The sequence below is a fragment of the Littorina saxatilis genome, linkage group LG3, assembly GCF_037325665.1.
Source record: "Littorina saxatilis isolate snail1 linkage group LG3, US_GU_Lsax_2.0, whole genome shotgun sequence".
NCBI lineage: Eukaryota > Metazoa > Mollusca > Gastropoda > Littorinimorpha > Littorinidae > Littorina > Littorina saxatilis.
This window is the reverse complement of record NC_090247.1, coordinates 1,115,066-1,135,065: the sequence shown is the minus strand read 5'-3', so window position 1 is coordinate 1,135,065 and position 20,000 is coordinate 1,115,066. Positions and strand designations below refer to the sequence as shown.

General features: G+C 42.6%; 1 protein-coding gene across 1 annotated transcript in view; it reads right to left on the bottom strand.

The window, feature by feature from the left end:
- The window catches only part of LOC138961360 (diacylglycerol kinase zeta-like), a gene marked incomplete in the record, with an annotated part of 101,795 nt that overhangs the window by 56,024 nt on the left and 25,771 nt on the right, over nt 1-20,000 (bottom strand). Inside the window, 4 exon segments of the mRNA XM_070332972.1 lie at nt 1,141-1,173; nt 14,719-14,787; nt 16,838-16,894; nt 17,922-17,996. Of these exon segments, the coding sequence (XP_070189073.1) occupies nt 1,141-1,173; nt 14,719-14,787; nt 16,838-16,894; nt 17,922-17,996 (234 nt within the window).

The window sequence follows — 20,000 nt, the reverse complement described above, 5'->3', positions numbered from 1 at the left end:
ATCCATCATTCACAAACAAAACACATCAGTCAGTTTTTGTAGTCATCATAATTTCAAAGAAGATCACATCAAAAGCACATGCATCACTGATTCTTTTTCTTTTGCACGTCTTTCTTTCTTTATTTGGTGTTTAACGTCGTTTTCAACCACGAAGGTTATATCGCGACGAGGGAAAGGGGGGAGATGGGATAGGGGAAAGGGGGGAGATGGGATAGAGCCACTTGTTAAGTGTTTCTTGTTCACAAAAGCACTTATCAAAAAATTGCTCCAGGGGCTTGCAACGTAGTACAATATATGACCTTACTGGGAGAATGCAAGTTTCCAGTACAAAGGACTAAACATTTCTTACATACTGCTTGACTAAAATCTTTAGTCAGGTAGAAATAAGACAACAAGAAAAGAATTGGAAAACTGCAGGGAATAGTAGGGAGAGTTTTCTTGGAAGGAAATATAGGTGAAAGGACTGGTAAGGCAGAAATAAGACAAAAGAAGAGAAGTAAAGGGGTGGGGTAGCTCTGTGGAAACACTCCCGCCGCGTGAAGGCGACCCCATGGGAGCTCTTTTGCACGTAGTAGGCCTTTTTCAGTGTGTCAAGCGCTTCTCTACTGTACTTGCGCTTGCCGAATGAGTGAGGGCGAGACTTCACCACTAGAATAAGGCTCTCCAGCGTCTCATCAGACAGACATGATCTCTGGTCAGTCCTGTGCTTTTTCACCCCATTTTGCCATTGAAAAAAACAATGCCAAACATGTGAATTGATAAAAATTAAAAAAAAAAATTTTTTTTTTTTTACATTTTTTTTATTTATGAAAATCGTAGTCTTGACACGGATAGCGGAATGGCGTATTTTTTGCAGAAAATCGTAATAAATTACGCCAAAATCGTAAGGGTAAACAGGTCTGCAAGCCAGAAAGTGAACGCAATGGGCAACAGGAGTGTAGCTGTAAGGGGGTCTCACTCTCACACACACACACACACACACACACAGACACACACACACACAAACAGAGAGAGAGAGAGACACACATACACACACACCACCCACACAAACAGAGAGAGAGAGACACACACACACACACACACACTCACACACAGACACCCACCACACAAACAGAGAGAGCTTCAGGCGATCTTTCTTACCTTGCTGGGAAAAGCAAATCGTTGTTGGAAGGACTGCAACAGAAAAAAACAAGAATTATACACACAAACCCTCCAGGATAAAATAATCATAAAATGAAAAGCATTGCACTTCCTCTTGTGAAGGTTGTGCGTGTTCCAGCAAGTACAGGAACAGGTCGTACTCATTCAAGCACACAACTTCTACAAGTGTTCTTGTTCTAGAAATGAGTTGCCGTAAGCTATACACTGTACTTCGGTGTCCACCGCCCCCTCCCATCCCCACCCCCTGCTGCCTCCCATCCCCCCCCCCTTCCCCCGTGTTGCCTCCAATCCTCACCCCCCTGCTGCCTTCACCCGGCCTCCCTTATTTTGATCCTCGGGATTCTCAGTGAAACAAAACTGCAAACATGCAAAACAGAGCCCTTTATCTGTGCCCCCCCCCCCCCCCCCCCCCCCCCGCGCCGAACGACCTAGACCTAGCCATGTTTGCCGTTTGCATTCTGGTAAGACTTTCTCTTCTGTCCCTTCAGTTCACACAGCATTTTCTAGACTAACCAGTAACTCCCAAACTGTCTGGTGACCCCTGCAGCAGCCAGTGATCTGGAAATCGTGTGCTGCTACTTTTTTCTCTTTTCCTTGTGCAAACTACAAATCGGTTTATCTAGTCAGATAAATGGATGTGCATAAGCACGAGCTTGGTTTTGTGATTATATCTGCGGCTTTTTTGTGTGTACGCCATGTATGCAGATTGTGTAGGTATATTAGTATTCATGTGTGAGTGCATGTGTATGTGTTGTATGTATGTGTGTGCGCCTGTCTGTATGCGTGTGTGTGTGTTTGTGTGCGTGTGTGTGTGTGTGTGTGAACGTGTGTCTGTGTGTATCTGTGAATGTGTGTGGTCATAGCATGTGTGTGTGTATGCGCACGCGTATGTGCGTGCGCACGCGTGTGTTTGTTTGCGACTGCATGGATTTAAACGATGAATTTGCTTTTGTACTCCTGTTCTTTTTGTGTATTAATGCTGTATTTTGGTTTTGTACATGTGTATAGCAATGTCATTGTAAAGCGCTTAGAGCTTCTAGGTAAGCGCTCTATAAGTTTCCATTATTATTATTATTATTAGACAAAACAACAACCCAAAAACAAAACAAACAAAACACGAAAGAGAGTAGATCAGAAAACGAGGTTGTGAGGCCAAAACTATAAAGAGTCAAACAGACATTCCTCCTTCTACCAACACCCTTTCCCCCCTAGAGATTGTGACACAAAACCGCACATGATGCCACCACAATACAATCATGCAATGATGCCACCACAATACAAGCATGCAATGATGCCACCACAATACAAACATGCAATGATGCTACCACAATACAAGCATGCAATGATGCTACCACAATACAAGCATGCAATGATGCTACCACAATACAAGCATGCAATGATGCTACCACAATACAAGCATGCAATGATGCCACCACAATACAAGCATGCAATGATGCCACCACAATACAAGCATGCAATGATGCCACCACAATACAAGCATGCAATGATGCCACCACAATACAAGCATGCAATGATGCTACCACAATACAAGCATGCAATGATGCTACCACAATACAAGCATGCAACATTGCCCTTTATCAGTGGTGGTAAAGGAAAGCAAAGCAATGGTATTAAATAGGAAAGAGAGTAGAGGGCAGACAATAAGGCCAAGAGGTCTGAGGCCTAAAGACGTGTTCCCCACTGCATATATTCCTTCAAGGAGACAGCTCTCAGCTCTCCGCACACCATGCACTCGGGAAGATTTAAAGGATTTGTGTTCTTTATGGAAACTGTGTCGGCGGCCTCGACCGTACTTACGAGATACGAGGAAAGGAAGTTTACGCGCCTGGAGAATGTGGAAATGAGAATATTTTTTTTTTTAAGACAAAAAAGAGGCTTAATAAAAAAAAAAGTAGCACAAGTATTCCCTCGAAAAAAAGAGAAAACAAGTCGCGTAAGGCGAAAATACAACATTTAGTCAAGTAGCTGTCGAACTCACAGAATGAAACTGAACGCAATGCAACGCAGCAAGACCGTATACTCGTAGCATCGTCAGTCCACCGCTCACGGCAAAGGCAGTGAAATTGACAAGAAGAGCGGGGGAGTAGTTGCGCTGAGAAGGAACGCTCTTCTGTACTTCTCTTCGTTTTAACTTTCTGAGCGTGTTTTTAATCCAAACATATCATATCTATATGTTTTTGGAATCAGGAACCGACAAGGAATAAGATGAAAGTGTTTTTAAATTGATTTCGATAATTTAATTTTGATAATAATTTTTATATATTTAATTTTCAGAGCTTGTTTGTAATCCAAATATAACATATTTATATGTTTTTGGAATCAGCAAATGATGGAGAATAAAATGAACGTAAATTTGGATCGTTTTATAAAAAAAATACTTTTTTTTACAATTTTCAGATTTTTAATGACCAAAGTCATTAATTAATTTTTTAAGCCACCAAGCTGAAATGCAATACCGAAGTCCGGGCTTCGTCGAAGATTACTTGACCAAAATTTCAACCAATTTGGTTGAAAAATGAGGGCGTGACAGTGCCGCCTCAACTTTCACAAAAAGCCGGATATGACGTCATCAAAGACATTTATCAAAAAAATGAAAAAAACGTATGGGGATTTCATACCCAGGAACTCTCATGTCAAATTTCATAAAGATCGGTCCAGTAGTTTAGTCTGAATCGCTCTACACACACACACAGACAGACACACACACACACACACGCACATACACCACGACCCTCGTCTCGATTCCCCCCTCTACGTTAAAACATTTAGTCAAAACTTGACTAAATGTAAAAATCACGGGGAAAGAAATATCTTATGAAATAACACAAGGAAAAAGAGAAGAAAAGATAAATAAGCCCCCCCCCCCCCCCCCGCCTCCACCCTTCTCTTTTTTCTTTAATGGGAAATATGTATACACACACTTGACAAACCGCGAGCACTAATAGAAAGTGCTCACTTGAGAAAGAAACATCATTTCAGAAATGCATTCCACATTCTTGGAATAGTAAAAGGGGCGAACTTGATGAAATAGAGACTAAAAGAAGAATCAACTCAAAGGGAATCAACTCAAAGGGAATCAACTCAAAGGGAACACGTCATGTTTAAGGAATAACTGAACAATATCTAGCAGAAAAAATACAGAAAGGCTAGAGCTAACAAACGATAAACATCAACAACAACCGAGCGGCAGCAGAACTGAGTAGAATCAGAGACATATCTATGTCTCTGGTAGAATATAAACGGAAGAAAGGAGACGAATATGATACATAAATTACAGATTTATCAAATGAATGTACTGAAACACCAAAACTTATAACAACACCTTTGGACAAATATACGAACAGACAAACAACGAAATAAACAAACACTCTTTAAAATAGGAACAGAAACAATATGACAAGGATTCAACTTCAAAAGACAACACGCTCTATATTTGCCCGGATCATAGTAACATAAAATGCCTGCACTGACGATAAAGCAAAAGGAATCCTATTCATCTCGGACTGACATGGCCCATGAATAACAGATAATACCGATTAGTCGAGAGCAACGCACAGGGACGATTACAGAGTGCAACAACGACGTGGAAATGTCGGACCTAATTCGCCTCCGTCAGCCGCCTTTGCCGAGCAATGTTCCATAGAGTGTGGATCGAACAAGGACGAGTTCCGCAACAATCCCACAATGCCACTCGGGCGGCCATTACGTGTGTTTATACAGACAGCACAGCCCGCCGGTGATTAGCCGTGAAATTGTTCGATATCTGATGCTGAGTTATGCCCCCGAGTCAAACGTCAGGTTGGACTCACGACGACATCGTGAAGTAAACTGACGCCAACGTGACATCAGTCTCAGTCTGACATGAAAGTCAAGCTCGGGGGACGGTTCCGACGTTCATGTTTGTGATACTGTAATCAAAACTTAACGTGCTGAAGATTTAGTTCCAGCGCCCAATAAGCCCTCACATCGCTCACGTCACACTCTGAAGATCCCTCCCCTGCTGACTATGACTGCTGACTGACAGCAAATGCCTCCTAGCTGTCACCTATGAAATTCAGATCCGGGACCTTCTCTGAGGAAAATGATTTTATTTTCTTATTTCGCTCCATAATGAGGTCTCTTCTAAAATCGGCAGATTTTTTTTTTTGAGTGCCCACAGCGGTAGTGTTTTACAAACGTTTACGAACCAGTAGCATCCTTGCATCAAAGCACTAAGTCAGTTCCGGTGCATACTTTATTCCCTAACATTATCCCCTGCCCCACCCCCCCCCCCCCCACCTTCACCCCGACCCCATTCACCGCTCTGGCGATGGATCATTCTTTACTGAACAGAACTGCAGGTGGCTGATCACACCCAAGTACGTACACACCTGCGTAACGTGCCTATTCTTGCTGTTAGTTTTACACTGAGAGGAAGTGATCCCAATTTCCCACCAATGGGATAATAAAGTAATGAAAATGCAAACGAAAAATAATATATCAGCGGTTAAGTTTACGTCGCCCCGAAGGCTCTCGTCGTCATTTAAAAGCGCCCAGCGTGGGCTGAAGGCGGAACTGCAAGGCGAAGTGCAGTCACCACCAGCACATTAAGCACACTTTACTTCCTCACAGCAACACTAAGCGATTAGTTTATCATATTTCTTTTTTGCGTTCGCTTTCCTGGTGAATAAGAAGCAGGCTACATCGCTGACACCCCCCCCCCCCACCACCACCTGTGTTGGGTGGAGCTCCCTTCCGATCCGCTTTGTGAGGGAGGAGAGGAAGCGCATTGCCAGCATGTCGTACTTATCTCTACTAGGAAACTGGCACTGTTTGCATGCTGTGTATACGAACTGCCGGAAATTACGAAAACCAAATTCCGGTGACTGACCGAGAACACTCAAGTACTGTTAATTATTTCAGTGACATGGATTTCTATGAAACGACTTGTTGAAAAAGATCACTGTCCTGATAGGTATTCGGAGAGTTTTTAATAATTCCATATTCTTTCCCATGCGCATACATCTTAACAACTGACCATTAAATTTGATTGAATTTTTCAGTATTAACGCACAGACACGCTAATTCTGGACTGACCTACATAACACCACCAATGGTAACAAGAGTATCACTTCTCAGTCTATATGATGGAAAAGATGACCAGGCAAGTGAACACGACTGACCTACATAACACCACCAATGGTAACAAGAGTATCACTTCTATATGATGGAAAAGATGACCAGGCAAGTGAACACGACTGACCTACATAACACCACCAATGGTAACAAGAGTATCACTTCTATATGATGGAAAAGATGACCAGGCAAGTGAACACGACTGACCTACATAACACCACCAATGGTAACAAGAGTATCACTTCTATATGATGGAAAAGATGACCAGGCAAGTGAACACGACTTGACTAGTCTCTTAATCAGTCCTGTAAAAGCTCAAGTCAAAACAGAATCCAAACCAAAGACCTCTTTTTCATGTGTGTGCGTGTGAATCCTAAAAAACTGAGTAATCAACTCTTCACTCCACATTTCAGGCTTCAATGCCAATGCAGAGCGACTAACATCATCTACCGTCAAAAGTAACCACCTCCATGACTACGATGGAAAAGATGTCCAGGTCATTACACACAACTTGAATTCTGCTAATTAATCACCCCTACAGACGCCAACATCGAAACAGAATCCAAAGGAAACATGTCTCCAACATGGCCATACAACCTAAAATTGAATAATGATCTCTTCACTCGAGTGGTGAGGCACCTCGACACATAGCGCACATAACATAATCTCACTGCGAACAATCACTGCCTCTATGATTATGACCGAAAAGGTTTCAAAGATGGTACACCTAACTTCAACTCTCTTTATTAGCTCGATTGAAGCCCAAATCGTCACGGAATCATGAACAATACGTCCATAAATCCTACAAATTAAATAATCAACTTGTCACTCCAGAGTTCTACTTTTTTTTAGTTTGTATGCCATCGTAGAGCGTACCTAGCATAATCCACCTTAAACAGTCACTGCCTCAAAAGATGATGGTCAAACATTCATAGTGTCAAGGGAATTTCTAATCAGCTCCAGCGAACCCAAAGTCAAAACGTAACCCGACGAGTAGCATTTCCTTCGATAGAATTAGTTCATTTCACCTCTAAAATTGAATTCTCCCAATCAGCTCCAGCGAACCCAAAGTCAAGACGTAACCCGACGAGTAGCATTTCCTTGGATAGAATTAGTTCATTTCACCTCTCAAATTGAATTCTCCCAATCAGCTCCGGCGAACCCAAAGTCAAAACGTAACCCGACGAGTAGCATTTCCTTGGATAGAATTAGTTCATTTCACCGCTCAAATTGAATTCTCCCAATCAGCCCAAACAGAACCCCAAATCAAAACGGAACCAAGTTTTTTTAGCCTTGCCTTGTAATTAGTCTACTTCATCGAACTGATCTCTAGAACGGATGTCCAGCAGATTTTTTGACCTCTGCTCGTCCTTTCTATAGATCTGCGTGTCCTTCAGTCTGCCTGATTGCCTGGCAATGATTTGATTCCGATTCTCTCCGTGGCTTAATTAGCTGTTTCAATGTCCTTGATTGGCTGTTTCAATCCCCTGTGTTTCCCGCTTGACTGGCTGTATAACCCCCTGTGTTTCCCGCTTGACTGGCTGTATAACCCCCTTTATTCCCCCCTCTGCTTCTTTACCTCTGTAAACTTGTAGGGGTAGTTATTTTTCGATAATGACCCAGCAACCAAACAAATAACGACCCAGCAACAGCCTGAATCCTCGATAGTGCAATGGGTTAAGAGGTTGTTCTGTTTCGGTACTACTTTTTGCGACTGAAAAGTTCCGAACGCTCTAATGTACGAAGTATACATCTCTGGAGCAAACAATACAAACATACCGCATTTAAATTAACAACTACAGGCCTGAACACATGAATCTCCATATAAAATCCATGAGTTCGGTTGTTTTCTGAATCTCATCTGCCGTGCCGTCAAGCCGTTCATCACAAGCAATTTCCCAAGGCAAGTAACTCATACTTTGTCTAGCGACAAGAGTAGTTCCCCTTCTTTTCACTCAGTTCCTTCGACAACAGACTGCAATCCGACGGTCAGTTTTCAACAATATTTCATTTAATAAACAGATCACACGCAACCAAATGCACACATCTCATCAATTTAAACAACATAAAGGGGTTTCATACACTATTTTCTCCAGAAAACTGAACTTCATACAGTTTTTAACGTTGGAACACGGGTGCAAAAGTTCGTCTGCTAGTCCCATTTGACGAAAAAACATTATTCTAAGCGATACCAAAACATATACAGAACACACAATATCTGCCTTTGCCGCCACAGCAGAATAACAGCATATCTGTGTACTTGATTTTAGCCCAAAATAGGAAAACTGACAAGAAGTGTTAACAGAATGGAATGATTTGCACGGAACTATACAACCGCGCATTAATCGATCGCCTGCGCAGGTTGACTGGTTGAGAGAATAGGATTCGATCAAACTTTCGCAAAAGAACTCCTCTTTTCTTTGAATAACTGAAGAAAGGACTGGTTACACACCTCGTCTCAGTGATTATAAAAAATAATGGTCTCAGTTCGCGGTCATGAAAAAGCTCGCTAAAGCTCGCATTTTTCATGATCCGCTAACTTCGACCATTATTTTTGATAATCACTGAGACTCGGCATGTAACCTCTACGTGTTTCCCGCTTGACTGGCTGTATAACCCCCTGTGTTTCCCGCTTGACTGGCTGAATAACCCCCTGTGTTTCCCGCTTGACTGGCTGAATAACCCCCTGTGTTTCCCGCTTGACTGGCTGTATAACCCCCTGTGTTTCCCGCTTGACTGGCTGTATAACCCCCTGTGTTTCCCGCTTGACTGGCTGAATAACTTCCTGTTTCCCGCTTGACTGGCTGAATAACCCCCTGTGTTTCCCGCTTGACTGGCTGTATAACCCCCTGTGTTTCCCGCTTGACTGGCTGTATAACCCCCTGTGTTTCCCGCTTGACTGGCTGTATAACCCCCTGTGTTTCACGCTTGACTGGCTGTATAAACCCCTGTGTTTCCCGCTTGACTGGCTGTATAACCCCCTGTGTTTCCCGCTTGACTGGCTGAATAACCCCCTGTGTTTCCCGCTTGACTGGCTGTATAACCCCTGTGTTTCCCGCTTGACTGGCTGTATAATCCCCTGTGTTTCCCGCTTGACTGGCTGAATAACCCCCTGTGTTTCCCGCTTGACTGGCTGTATAACCCCCTGTGTTTCCCGCTTGACTGGCTGTATAACCCCCTGTGTTTCTCGCTTGACTGGCTGAATAACCCCCTGTGTTTCCCGCTTGACTGGCTGTATAACACCCTGTGTTTCCCGCTTGACTGGCTGTATAACCCCCTGTGTTTCCCGCTTGACTGGCTGAATAACCCCCTGTGTTTCCCGCTTGACTGGCTGAATAACCCCCTGTGTTTCCCGCTTGACTGGCTGTATAACCCCCTGTGTTTCCCGCTTGACTGGCTGAATAACCCCCTGTGTTTCCCGCTTGACTGGCTGTATAACCCCCTGTGTTTCCCGCTTGACTGGCTGAATAACCCCCTGTGTTTCCCGCTTGACTGGCTGTATAACCCCCTGTGTTTCCCGCTTGACTGGCTGTATAACCCCCTGTGTTTCCCGCTTGACTGGCTGAATAACCCCCTGTGTTTCCCGCTTGACTGGCTGAATAACCCCCTGTGTTTCCCGCTTGACTGGCTGTATAACCCCATGTGTTTCCCGCTTGACTGGCTGTATAACCCCCTGTGTTTCCCGCTTGACTGGCTGTATAACCCCTGTGTTTCCCGCTTGACTGGCTGAATAACCCCCTGTGTTTCCCGCTTGACTGGCTGTATAACCCCCTGTGTTTCCCGCTTGACTGGTTGTATAACCCCTGTGTTTCCCGCTTGACTGGCTGAATAACCCCCTGTGTTTCCCGCTTGACTGGCTGTATAACCCCCTGTGTTTCCCGCTTGACTGGCTGAATAACCCCCTGTGCTTCCCGCTTGACTGGCTGTATAACCCCCTGTGTTTCCCGCTTGACTGGCTGTATAACCCCCTGTGTTTCCCGCTTGACTGGCTGAATAACCCCCTGTGTTTCCCGCTTGACTGGCTGTATAACCCCCTGTGTTTCCCGCTTGACTGGCTGTATAACCCCCTGTGTTTCGCGCTTGACTGGCTGTATAACCCCCTGTGTTTCCCGCTTGACTGGCTGTATAACCCCCTGTGTTTCCCGCTTGACTGGCTGTATAACCCCCTGTGTTTCCCGCTTGACTGGCTGTATAACCCCCTGTGTTTCCCGCTTGACTGGCTGTATAACCCCCTGTGTTTCCCGCTTGACTGGCTGTTTTAATGTCCTTGATTGGCTGTATAACCCCTTGTCCCTTGTCTTGACCTGTCCGTTTCAAGTTGCCGCCACTGGACACGCGATACCTGACCGCATCCACCTCGGAGAACTAAGCGGCTTTTCCACAGGCATGTTTTTTTAAAAAAAAATTTTGACAAGTTTGCCGAAATGGCCATACATATTTTGGAAATGTTCATCTTCAGCAAATTTGCCGATATGGCCATAACATTTTTCGGCAACTTTTCAAAGTTTAAGGCAGTCCGTGGCGTCATCGTTCCCACACCGTGAAACAAGTTCGGCCCATCTACCGAAATCACGGCCAGGATTTGGGCGATTTGAAAGTAGTCTCGGCGTTCTGCCTACTGGGCGATTTGAAAGTAGTCTCGGCGTTCTGCCTACTGGGCGATTTGAAAGTAGTCTCGGCGTTCTGCCTACTGCCGACGATATCTCTGCTCTTTGAACGTTTCGACACGTCAGCCATTTTGGAACACTTTCAAGCATAAACTCATATTGGTGGATACGTACAATTTCAATGACCACAGGTAAACACTGTGGCAGACATTCTAAATTCAAAATTAACTTAACGAGGTGATTGAAAGAGAAAGTTGGTATCTGTAATTCTAAGTCAAGACCCTCGCCTTCTCGAGATCGAAGAGAAAAGTACTGAGCAAGTACTTATCTGTTCAGTATCTATCATATTTGTTTGTCCGTCAACTTCAAAGACCAGTCGATCGACGTACTTGTGGAATGTTTCTTGTTGTCTACAATCAGTCATTCCACTGACTAACATTTTCAGCTTTTTTGATTCTATATTTCTATCACAAATTTGATATCGGAGTCGACGATTAACTATCATATATGCGAACCCGATTATCTCACTGTGAACAGACATTGGCACATGTATGTGTTTACCCAATTATATATGACTGTGATCTATTAACCTATGAAACGTTGACCTATTTGTTTGCAAGATAATTATCCAACTGAAAGGCCGATGCCCAAGACGACCGCTGCGAAAACTCCTGTAAGACACATGTATTTGGCCTAAATCAGGCTGTGACTGATGATAAGAACTCTGCAACTAATAGCTCACGTGCAGAAGATATCAAAGGGTCAAAACACGACATGCCTGTCGGGGTAACCTTTCTCTTTGGTTTAGCGGCTAACTGATATAAGCTCATGCGGTCATGACTTTTTTCTCCAAATATGTCATGTCGTGAGGCTTCTTTTTTGAATTAGAGAATAAAGTCGCTCGCTGCTGTGGTTTTAAATCCCTGACATGTCGTTATTATATGCTCCTTGTCATAGATGAGCAGGGAAGATGTCTTCCTGTGCCAAAATAATGCATGAAACGGTTCTCCTTTACTTTTTAAGACAAAATCAAACCTCTTAATTATTACTTCCGTTTAACAAGTAAGATTAAATAACATGAAATGGAGAAAAAAAAATACAAACTGGAGTTCGGGAAAAAAATAAAAAATAAAAAAAATAACATGAAATGAAGATTTTTTTCTGTTGCTCTAAATCATAGACATTGTTGTTCTTGTCGTTTTCCTCACGAAACATTATGCTTTTTCCGGATCGAATTCTTTAAAAGGGTTCCCCTACAAGCGCACAGTTCGGCGTAGGATGAAACATTGGGAAACATGGTTGTCATCGATATCATCCCCTTTTCTGCTTTTAGAGCATCTTGCTGTCATAAAATCTATGCGTTCTTTGATCACTTTGATGTGCGATGAGGGTAATAATGTATTTACTGTGGAATTCTGATGCACGCTGTATTCATGCCACTTTGAAGAATCAATAAGCGCATGCATGCACTTCCGGGGCGGGAGGATGATGTTTTTATCAAAGTAACACGAATACCGATATGCCGTTAAAGATCGGGTGAAATGCCAACACTGAAAGTGGTGTAAACAAAATATTGAAATCTTAAAAGCACAGTCGTTCCTGTGCATCCATTGTGCTCACCATCTCACATCTCACCATCTCACATCTGGCCCGGTCATTAATTGCTTGGAATCAGGCCATACAGAGCAGGACTTGGTGTATAAGGAAGGGCTTCTAAAATGAAGCAGGGGTACAGGGGATGGCCAGGCGGGGGTCTTATATGGGCCTTACAACAAGATGCTTTTGCGATTAAGGACCTGAACGGAATATTTTGGATCTCTCCTTGGATAAAAGGTTTATTTGGAGGGTAGGAAGGGGAGGGGGGGGGGGAGGCTTCCGGAAGCCAGGAAACCCCCCGTAGATCCAGCCCTGCCACCTTCCTGTGAGTGCTTTCTGGGCAGATTACACACAAATGATGAATGATATTTTGTAAAAGCCTCTAGTGGAGGGGTGGCCTTATCCCATGTAAAAGCCTCTAGTGGAGGGGTGGCCATGTACAAACCTGGGCAGAACTATTTTCACAGGAAGGACTTGGCCTTTTGGAAGAAGACGAAGAAGAAGATGGAGAAAAAGAAGAAGGGGTCAAGATATGTGTGTATCGGGGGAGTGCCGGGGAGAACAGGGGGCTGCCGGCATGCCGCGGAAGCTTGTTGTGGATCGGTTTGCAGGCATCTGTTCAAGTGATCAGATACGAACAGCACGAGGAGACATAAGAGAGAACTCGATGTTCTAAAAGGTTGAAAAACATGTCATTTTAGGCGTAAGGTGACCAAAAGAAGAGAGATCAAATATCCAACAAAACAAGAAGGGCAAAGCCCATACGACTCACATGCTTGACCTTGACCTTTACATGACCTTGACCTTCAGGGTCAAGTTCAAATAACTAAACCTAGCAATGACATCATACACTAAGAACTGCTTTACACATTTTTCCTACCAAAATACATGTGACCTTGACCCAAGGTCAAGGTCATCCAAGGTCATGCAACACAAAGCTGTTAATTCAAGACATAGGAAGTACAATGGTGCTTATTGGCTCTTTCTACCATGAGATATGGTCACTTTTAGTGGTTCACTACCTTATTTTGGTCACATTTCATAAGGGTCAAAGTGACCTTGACCTTGATCATATGTGACCAAATGTGTCTCATGATGAAAGCATAACATGTGCCCCACATAATTTTTAAGTTTGAAACAGTTATCTTCCATAGTTCAGGGTCAAGGTCACTTCAAAATATGTATACAATCCAACTTTAAAGGACCCTTGCGACCTTGACCTTGAGGCAAGGTCAACCAAACTGGTGTCCAAAGATAGGGCTTACATTGCCCTGTATAGCATACATAGCTAAATTTGCCATTCTCGATAACTTCAGAAAAAAATGCGAAAATGTGAAAAATGGTCGTTTTTAAGACAACAATTACGGCCCCTGTGACCTTGAACTTGAAGTGAGGTCAAGTTGCCGCACATGTTTTTTGAGATCTTGTAACCATACACTATCAGGCCACATCAGGTGTTGATAGACTTAATAGTGTCCAAGAAATATCCAACGTTAAAGTTTTCCGGACGGACGCCGGGACGGACGGACGGACGGACGGACGACTCGGGTGAGTACATAGACTCACTTTTGCTTCGCATGTGAGTCAAAAAACCAACGGAGCACTCCCCCCCAAAAACACCCAAAAACAACACCATACCCCCCAAAAAAATCCCACCGCACATCAGAACCATCACCACCACTACCACCAAAACACGACAGCAAATCTTAAGCACAAATGGAGAGAAAAAAAAACACCCACAGCAACAACAAGCCAACGCACTAGCATGCAGTTGACATGGCCTAAGATTGGCAAAAAATCACTAAAAAAAGAAGTGACATGGTAAACATAGAGAGCGGGCAAGGAGGGTAAAGGGAGGGAGGGAGGGGGGCGGGCAAGGAGGGTAAAGGGAGGGAGGGAGGGGGGCGGGCAAGGAGGGTAAAGGGAGGGAGGGAGGGGGGCGGGCAAGGAGGGTAAAGGGAGGGAGGGAGGGAGGGGGGTGGAGCGGAGGATTGTCAGCGTTCATTGAACTTAAATTGAGCCAACATCTTTTTCCAAGATCTTCTATACAAGAAATAGAAAAAGGAGAACATGAATCGAACAAGAAAGAGACAAAAGAAAAAAAGATCCTCCCCCCAAAAAAAACATCAACCACTGATTCTGTGGTCATGCGAACTGGCCCAAAACCAGTAAATACTAAAGAAATGACGGAAGTGGAGTTAGGAACTTTTAGACCCACCTTCCCACACTGCTTGCATTTTCCGTCTTGTCTCCGTCTGTGGACCCAGTGATGTCGCATGAATGTTTGCTGCAAACACACAGACATACATTATATCATCACGCACTTCACGTGACCAGCGACATGCTTTCGTTATAAAATATATGTGCAGTTTTAGAATGCTAGTGGCAACATCGACGACAGGAATGTTGTTAGGGTTGTTCTTTTTCGCAACTTTGCCCCAATGGTCATACAATTGTCGGCAATTTTCTGAAGTTTTGAGGCAGTCCTTAAATTGGATTCCCCTTACATCCACTGTTTAATATTTTTGTTTACACAAATTGGGAAATGACAGCATGCAACGTTTTCGGCGATTTGAAAGAAGTTTCAGCGTTTTCGCCGACTGCATGCCATAACAAGCGACATTCCTGAATTGCAAAGAAAAGTCCTTAAAGATTTGCTCCTTCCCGTGTGATCAATCTTGCAACTCACCGAGGATAAGATTCACCATTGACGTGAGATAAGATTCACCATTGACGTGAGATAAGATTCACCATTGACGTGGGATAAGATTCACCATTGACGTGAGATAAGATTCACCATTGACGTGAGATAAGATTCACCATTGACGTGAGATAAGATTCACCATTGACGTGAGATAAGATTCACCATTGACGTGGGATAAGATTCACCATTGACGTGGGATAAGATTCACCATTGATGTGAGATAAGATTCTTGTCTTTCCATTACTGCCCACAATCAACAGTAGTGATTATTTCGGCACTTGATGGGATGTTGCGCAAGTCCAATAAAGCAGCGTTTCCAGCATCCAAAAGTCCATTAAAATTCACAGGTTGGGGAGTATGGGGGGGAGGGGACATGAGTCACAGTGGCTGCTGGTTTAGTGCGAGGCGCGCGACACAAAGGTGTCGACAGTGTGGGCCTCGACGACAGCTGCTGGTAGAGAGTTCCAGTCCTTCACTGTGCTGGGTAGGAAAGCGGCAATCCGATACTGAGTGCGGCAGGTGATGAGGCCGAACTGCTGGCAATGGCCTCTTCGCTGGCGTGGTGGTAAGGGGGCCACCTTCGACTCGATGCCCGGACAGTGGACGATGCTGTTCGTGATCTTGTAGAGCATCGATAGGCGGGCAAGCTTCCTGCGCTCCTTCAGAGACTGCCACCCAAGGAAGTCCAGCATCCGGCTGACACTTGACGTGTTGTGGTAGCGGTTGCAGACGAATCCGGCAGCTCGTCTCTGGACAGCCTCAAGCTTGTCGATGTTCTTCTGGGTGTCACCATTGACGTGAGATAAGATTCACCATTGACGTGAGATAAGATTCACCATTGACGTGAGATAAGATTCACCATTGACGTGAGATAAGATTCACCATTGACGTGAGATAAGATTCACCATTGACGTGAGATAAGATTCACCATTGACGTGAGATAAGATTCACCATTGACGTGAGATAAGATTCACCATTGACGTGAGATAAGATTCACCATTGACGTGAGATAAGATTCACCATTGACGTGAGATAAGATTCACCATTGACGTGAGATAAGATTCACCATTGACGTGAGATAAGAGCATCTTTCCTCATTGACACATACTGTCAATCTCCAGCGTTGCTGCTTTATAATCACAGGGAAACTTAAATTTTGGGGGGGGCTTAATTAATAAAGTAATTGATACCTACACCAATTTGCGAAATTGGTTGCACAAAAAAAAGAAGCAGGCAGGCTGTTTGTTTTTGGTGCACCAAAGTGGAAGGATGTTTTTACTCCACGCAAAAGCTTGAGAAGATCTGTGGTAGCTGACATGACAAGATATACAGGAAGGAAGATATCTTTAATTTTAGGTTTCATACGCCGAGCTAAGTTGCATGAGTGTGATGAGAAACATGAATTTCAAACGATGTCACTAAAACCATGCATTGAAAATAAGTTTATGATAATTTAACAAATATTCATCACTCTTTTATCCCAATCTTTCTTTTTAATAACTTGGTTCAAACTATGTTATTCAAATATTTGCAAAGTTCCTAATTAAACTGATAATGTTTTTGGTGACTGTGAAATGCTTTTTTTTCATAAAGCATATTATCGTTTGCTTTTTGTATTGGCTCATATACTTACCTCCCTGTAGTTTCGAATACCCGCTTCTCTGAAGGTTGGCTTGCATCGCAGATTTTTCTGTCACAAAGAACAACAAAGGATAGATTAATATTCAATAGCATTTTTCAAAGATCACCATAATATGCGTACTAGCAGAAATACAAATACAGCAACACAACAGAAATTATATAAATATACATATTCATGTGACTTTTTTAAAATTGATATTAATAACATTTTATGTTTATATTAAAATATAAACTACATGAATATTTATACTGTCATTAAACCGAAGCTACTGTCAATATTAATATGTAAGCGCCTAGGGCTATATCTAGATTAGGCGCATAAAAATGATCACAATAATAATAATAATAATATAGTTGTGTGTCGATATTGACACCATTTTGTCAGAAGACAATGTGCAATACGTGAGAATCATGCAACTTCAAATGTTATGATTTATTCAGGCGAGTATTTCACAATTCGGACTGCAGGGCTTTCCTTTAGATGTACCTTTTGTCTTCATTGTTTGTACCGTCATTTCCATAATATATTGTGTTCACTGACGGTCTTTTGTTTGATAATGGGCTAGGCCTACGTTGACAAAATATCATGTGCATACCCGAACATAAAGCCATTTCAAATTGCATTATGTTGTATTGTGCCATTTAAGTTCCATAATATTTGCTATTCAATTTTGGTCTTTTGTCATTGGCCGTGGCCAACCAGAAAACAATCACATGCATTATAATGTATTGTGCCATTTTCTAAGTTCCATAATATTGTGTTTAATGTTGGTCTTTTGTCATTGGCCGAGGCCAACTAGAAACCAATCACATGCATTATATTGTATTGTGCCATTTTCTAAGTTCCAAAATATTGTTCAGATGTTGGTCTTTTGTCACTGGCCATGGCCATCCAGAAAACAATCACATTAGAGACAATAAAACCAAACAATAATAATATTATATTACAATGCACTTTATTGTATTATTCGGTTGTTCGAATCAACTGGTCTTATTCACAAGCCACAAGGATAGGCGCAGAGACAAACGGGCAGGCAGATGTACAAACACGCAGGTAACAACCAAACACAATGCACCTGTTCCAGGAGAGGTATACAGTCTGTGTGCGCCACTATCTTACAGGCGATACATTTCTTTCTGGGCCCGTTTTTCTGAAACACACAAGGAAACAAGGAATAAAACAAACCATAGTTACTTCGTCACTCTATTTGAAGTTGTACCAACACACATATGCACAGACAGGATTAGCGTTATTCTGCAGCCGAAACCCAAATTAAATGCAGATTTTCAGTAAGGAGACGAAATAGCTAAAAAAAACTAAAAAAACACAAAGGTAAAGGCAAAGCTGAACAGAGTCAAGGACAGAAAAAACGATCATAACTATTTGTAAATTTATGTTGTCTGCGCGATGACAAGTAAAGAAGACGGCAGGAAAATAAAGGAAAGCAAAAAGTGGAAGAGAGCAAAGCAACGATCAAAACTCAAGCCACACAAATTCTGTGTATAGGGCTTTGAAATTGGGTCAATGATTTTTTTAAACAGTAAATACAGGAAAGGAACAAAGTATAAACGTACAACAATCAGTTTATGCATGATGCAACTTTCATGAGTTGGGCTCACACAATGGTTCCAATGTTCCAGTAAATTAGCCTAATCCCTCAATTAGTCACACATAGAATTAGCCAGTTGCCGGCCAAGGGCACTGGCAGGTCACAGCATCCAATCAGACTAATTAGATGAAGGCCAATCAACAGCCACCCTGTCCATTACAAGCCAATCAAGTAGCGCCTTCCTCTGACACCTCTCACACGACAACAGTTGGAGCATCCGTCCTATATATATATGTCGTGCCGAATTCACGTAATTGCCGACTTCGCGGAATCGGCAACATTTTTGCCCATTTCGCGTAATCGGCAAAACGCTGCCCATTACGCGAAATCGGCAGCGTTTTGCCGAAAACGCGGAAAGGCTTGTAAAATTTGCCCATTTTGCGAAATCGGCAGCCACTTGTTGGTTTTAAAGTTCTCAAATGCCTGGGATATCATCACACTTAGACAACTAGATACTCGAATGGATAGATATTGCAATAATCGATAAGTTATTGCAAGTTATTGCAGGAAGTGTAGTTTTCGTGCATTTCCGGAGTTATGCTCGACACAGACCAACATAGACCATAACAAGTCGCGTAAGGCGAAATTACTACATTTAGTCAAGCTGTGGAACTCACAGAATGAAACTGAACGAGATGCATTTTCCACAATGACCGTAGTCCGCCGCTCGTTCAAAAGGCAGTGAAATTGACGAGCCTGTTTAGCGCGGTAGTGGTTGCGCTGTGCTGCAGCACGCTTTTCTGTACCTCTCTTCGTTTTAACTTTCTGAGCGTGTTTTTAATCCAAACATATCATATCTATATGTTTTTGGAATCAAGAACCGACAAGGAATAAGATGAAATTGTTTTAAATCAATTTCGGAAATTTTAATTTAATCATAATTTTTATATTTTTAATTTTCAGAGCTTGTTTTTAATCTGAATATAACATATTTATATGTTTTTGGAATCAGAAACTGATGAAAAATAAGATAAACGTAATTTTGGATCGTTTTATTAAAAAAATAATTTTAATTACAATTTTCAGATTTTTAATGACCAAAGTCATCAATTAATTTTGAAGCCTCCAAGCTGAAATGCAATACCAAAGTCCGGCCTTCGTCGAAGATTGCTTGGCCAAAATTTAAATCAATTTTATTGAAAAATGAGGTTGTGACAGTGCTGCCTCAACTTTTACAAAAAGCCGGATATGACGTCATCAAAGACATTTATCCAAAAAATGAAAAAAACAGTCCGGGGATATCATACCCAGGAACTCTCATGTAAACTTTCATAAAGATCGGTCCAGTAGTTTACTCTGAATCGCTCTACACACACACACACGCACAGACACAGACACACACACACACATACACCACACGCACAGACACACCCACACACACACCACGACCCTCGTCTCGATTCCCCCTCTATGTTAAAACATTTAGTCAAAACTTGACTAAATGTAAAAAACATAGTAGGGAGGTAAGACAATGTTAATGCAATGTTCTGGTGACACAAAAAGTAACAGACTGGCTGTCGCTTTTGCGAAATGGGCAAATTTTAG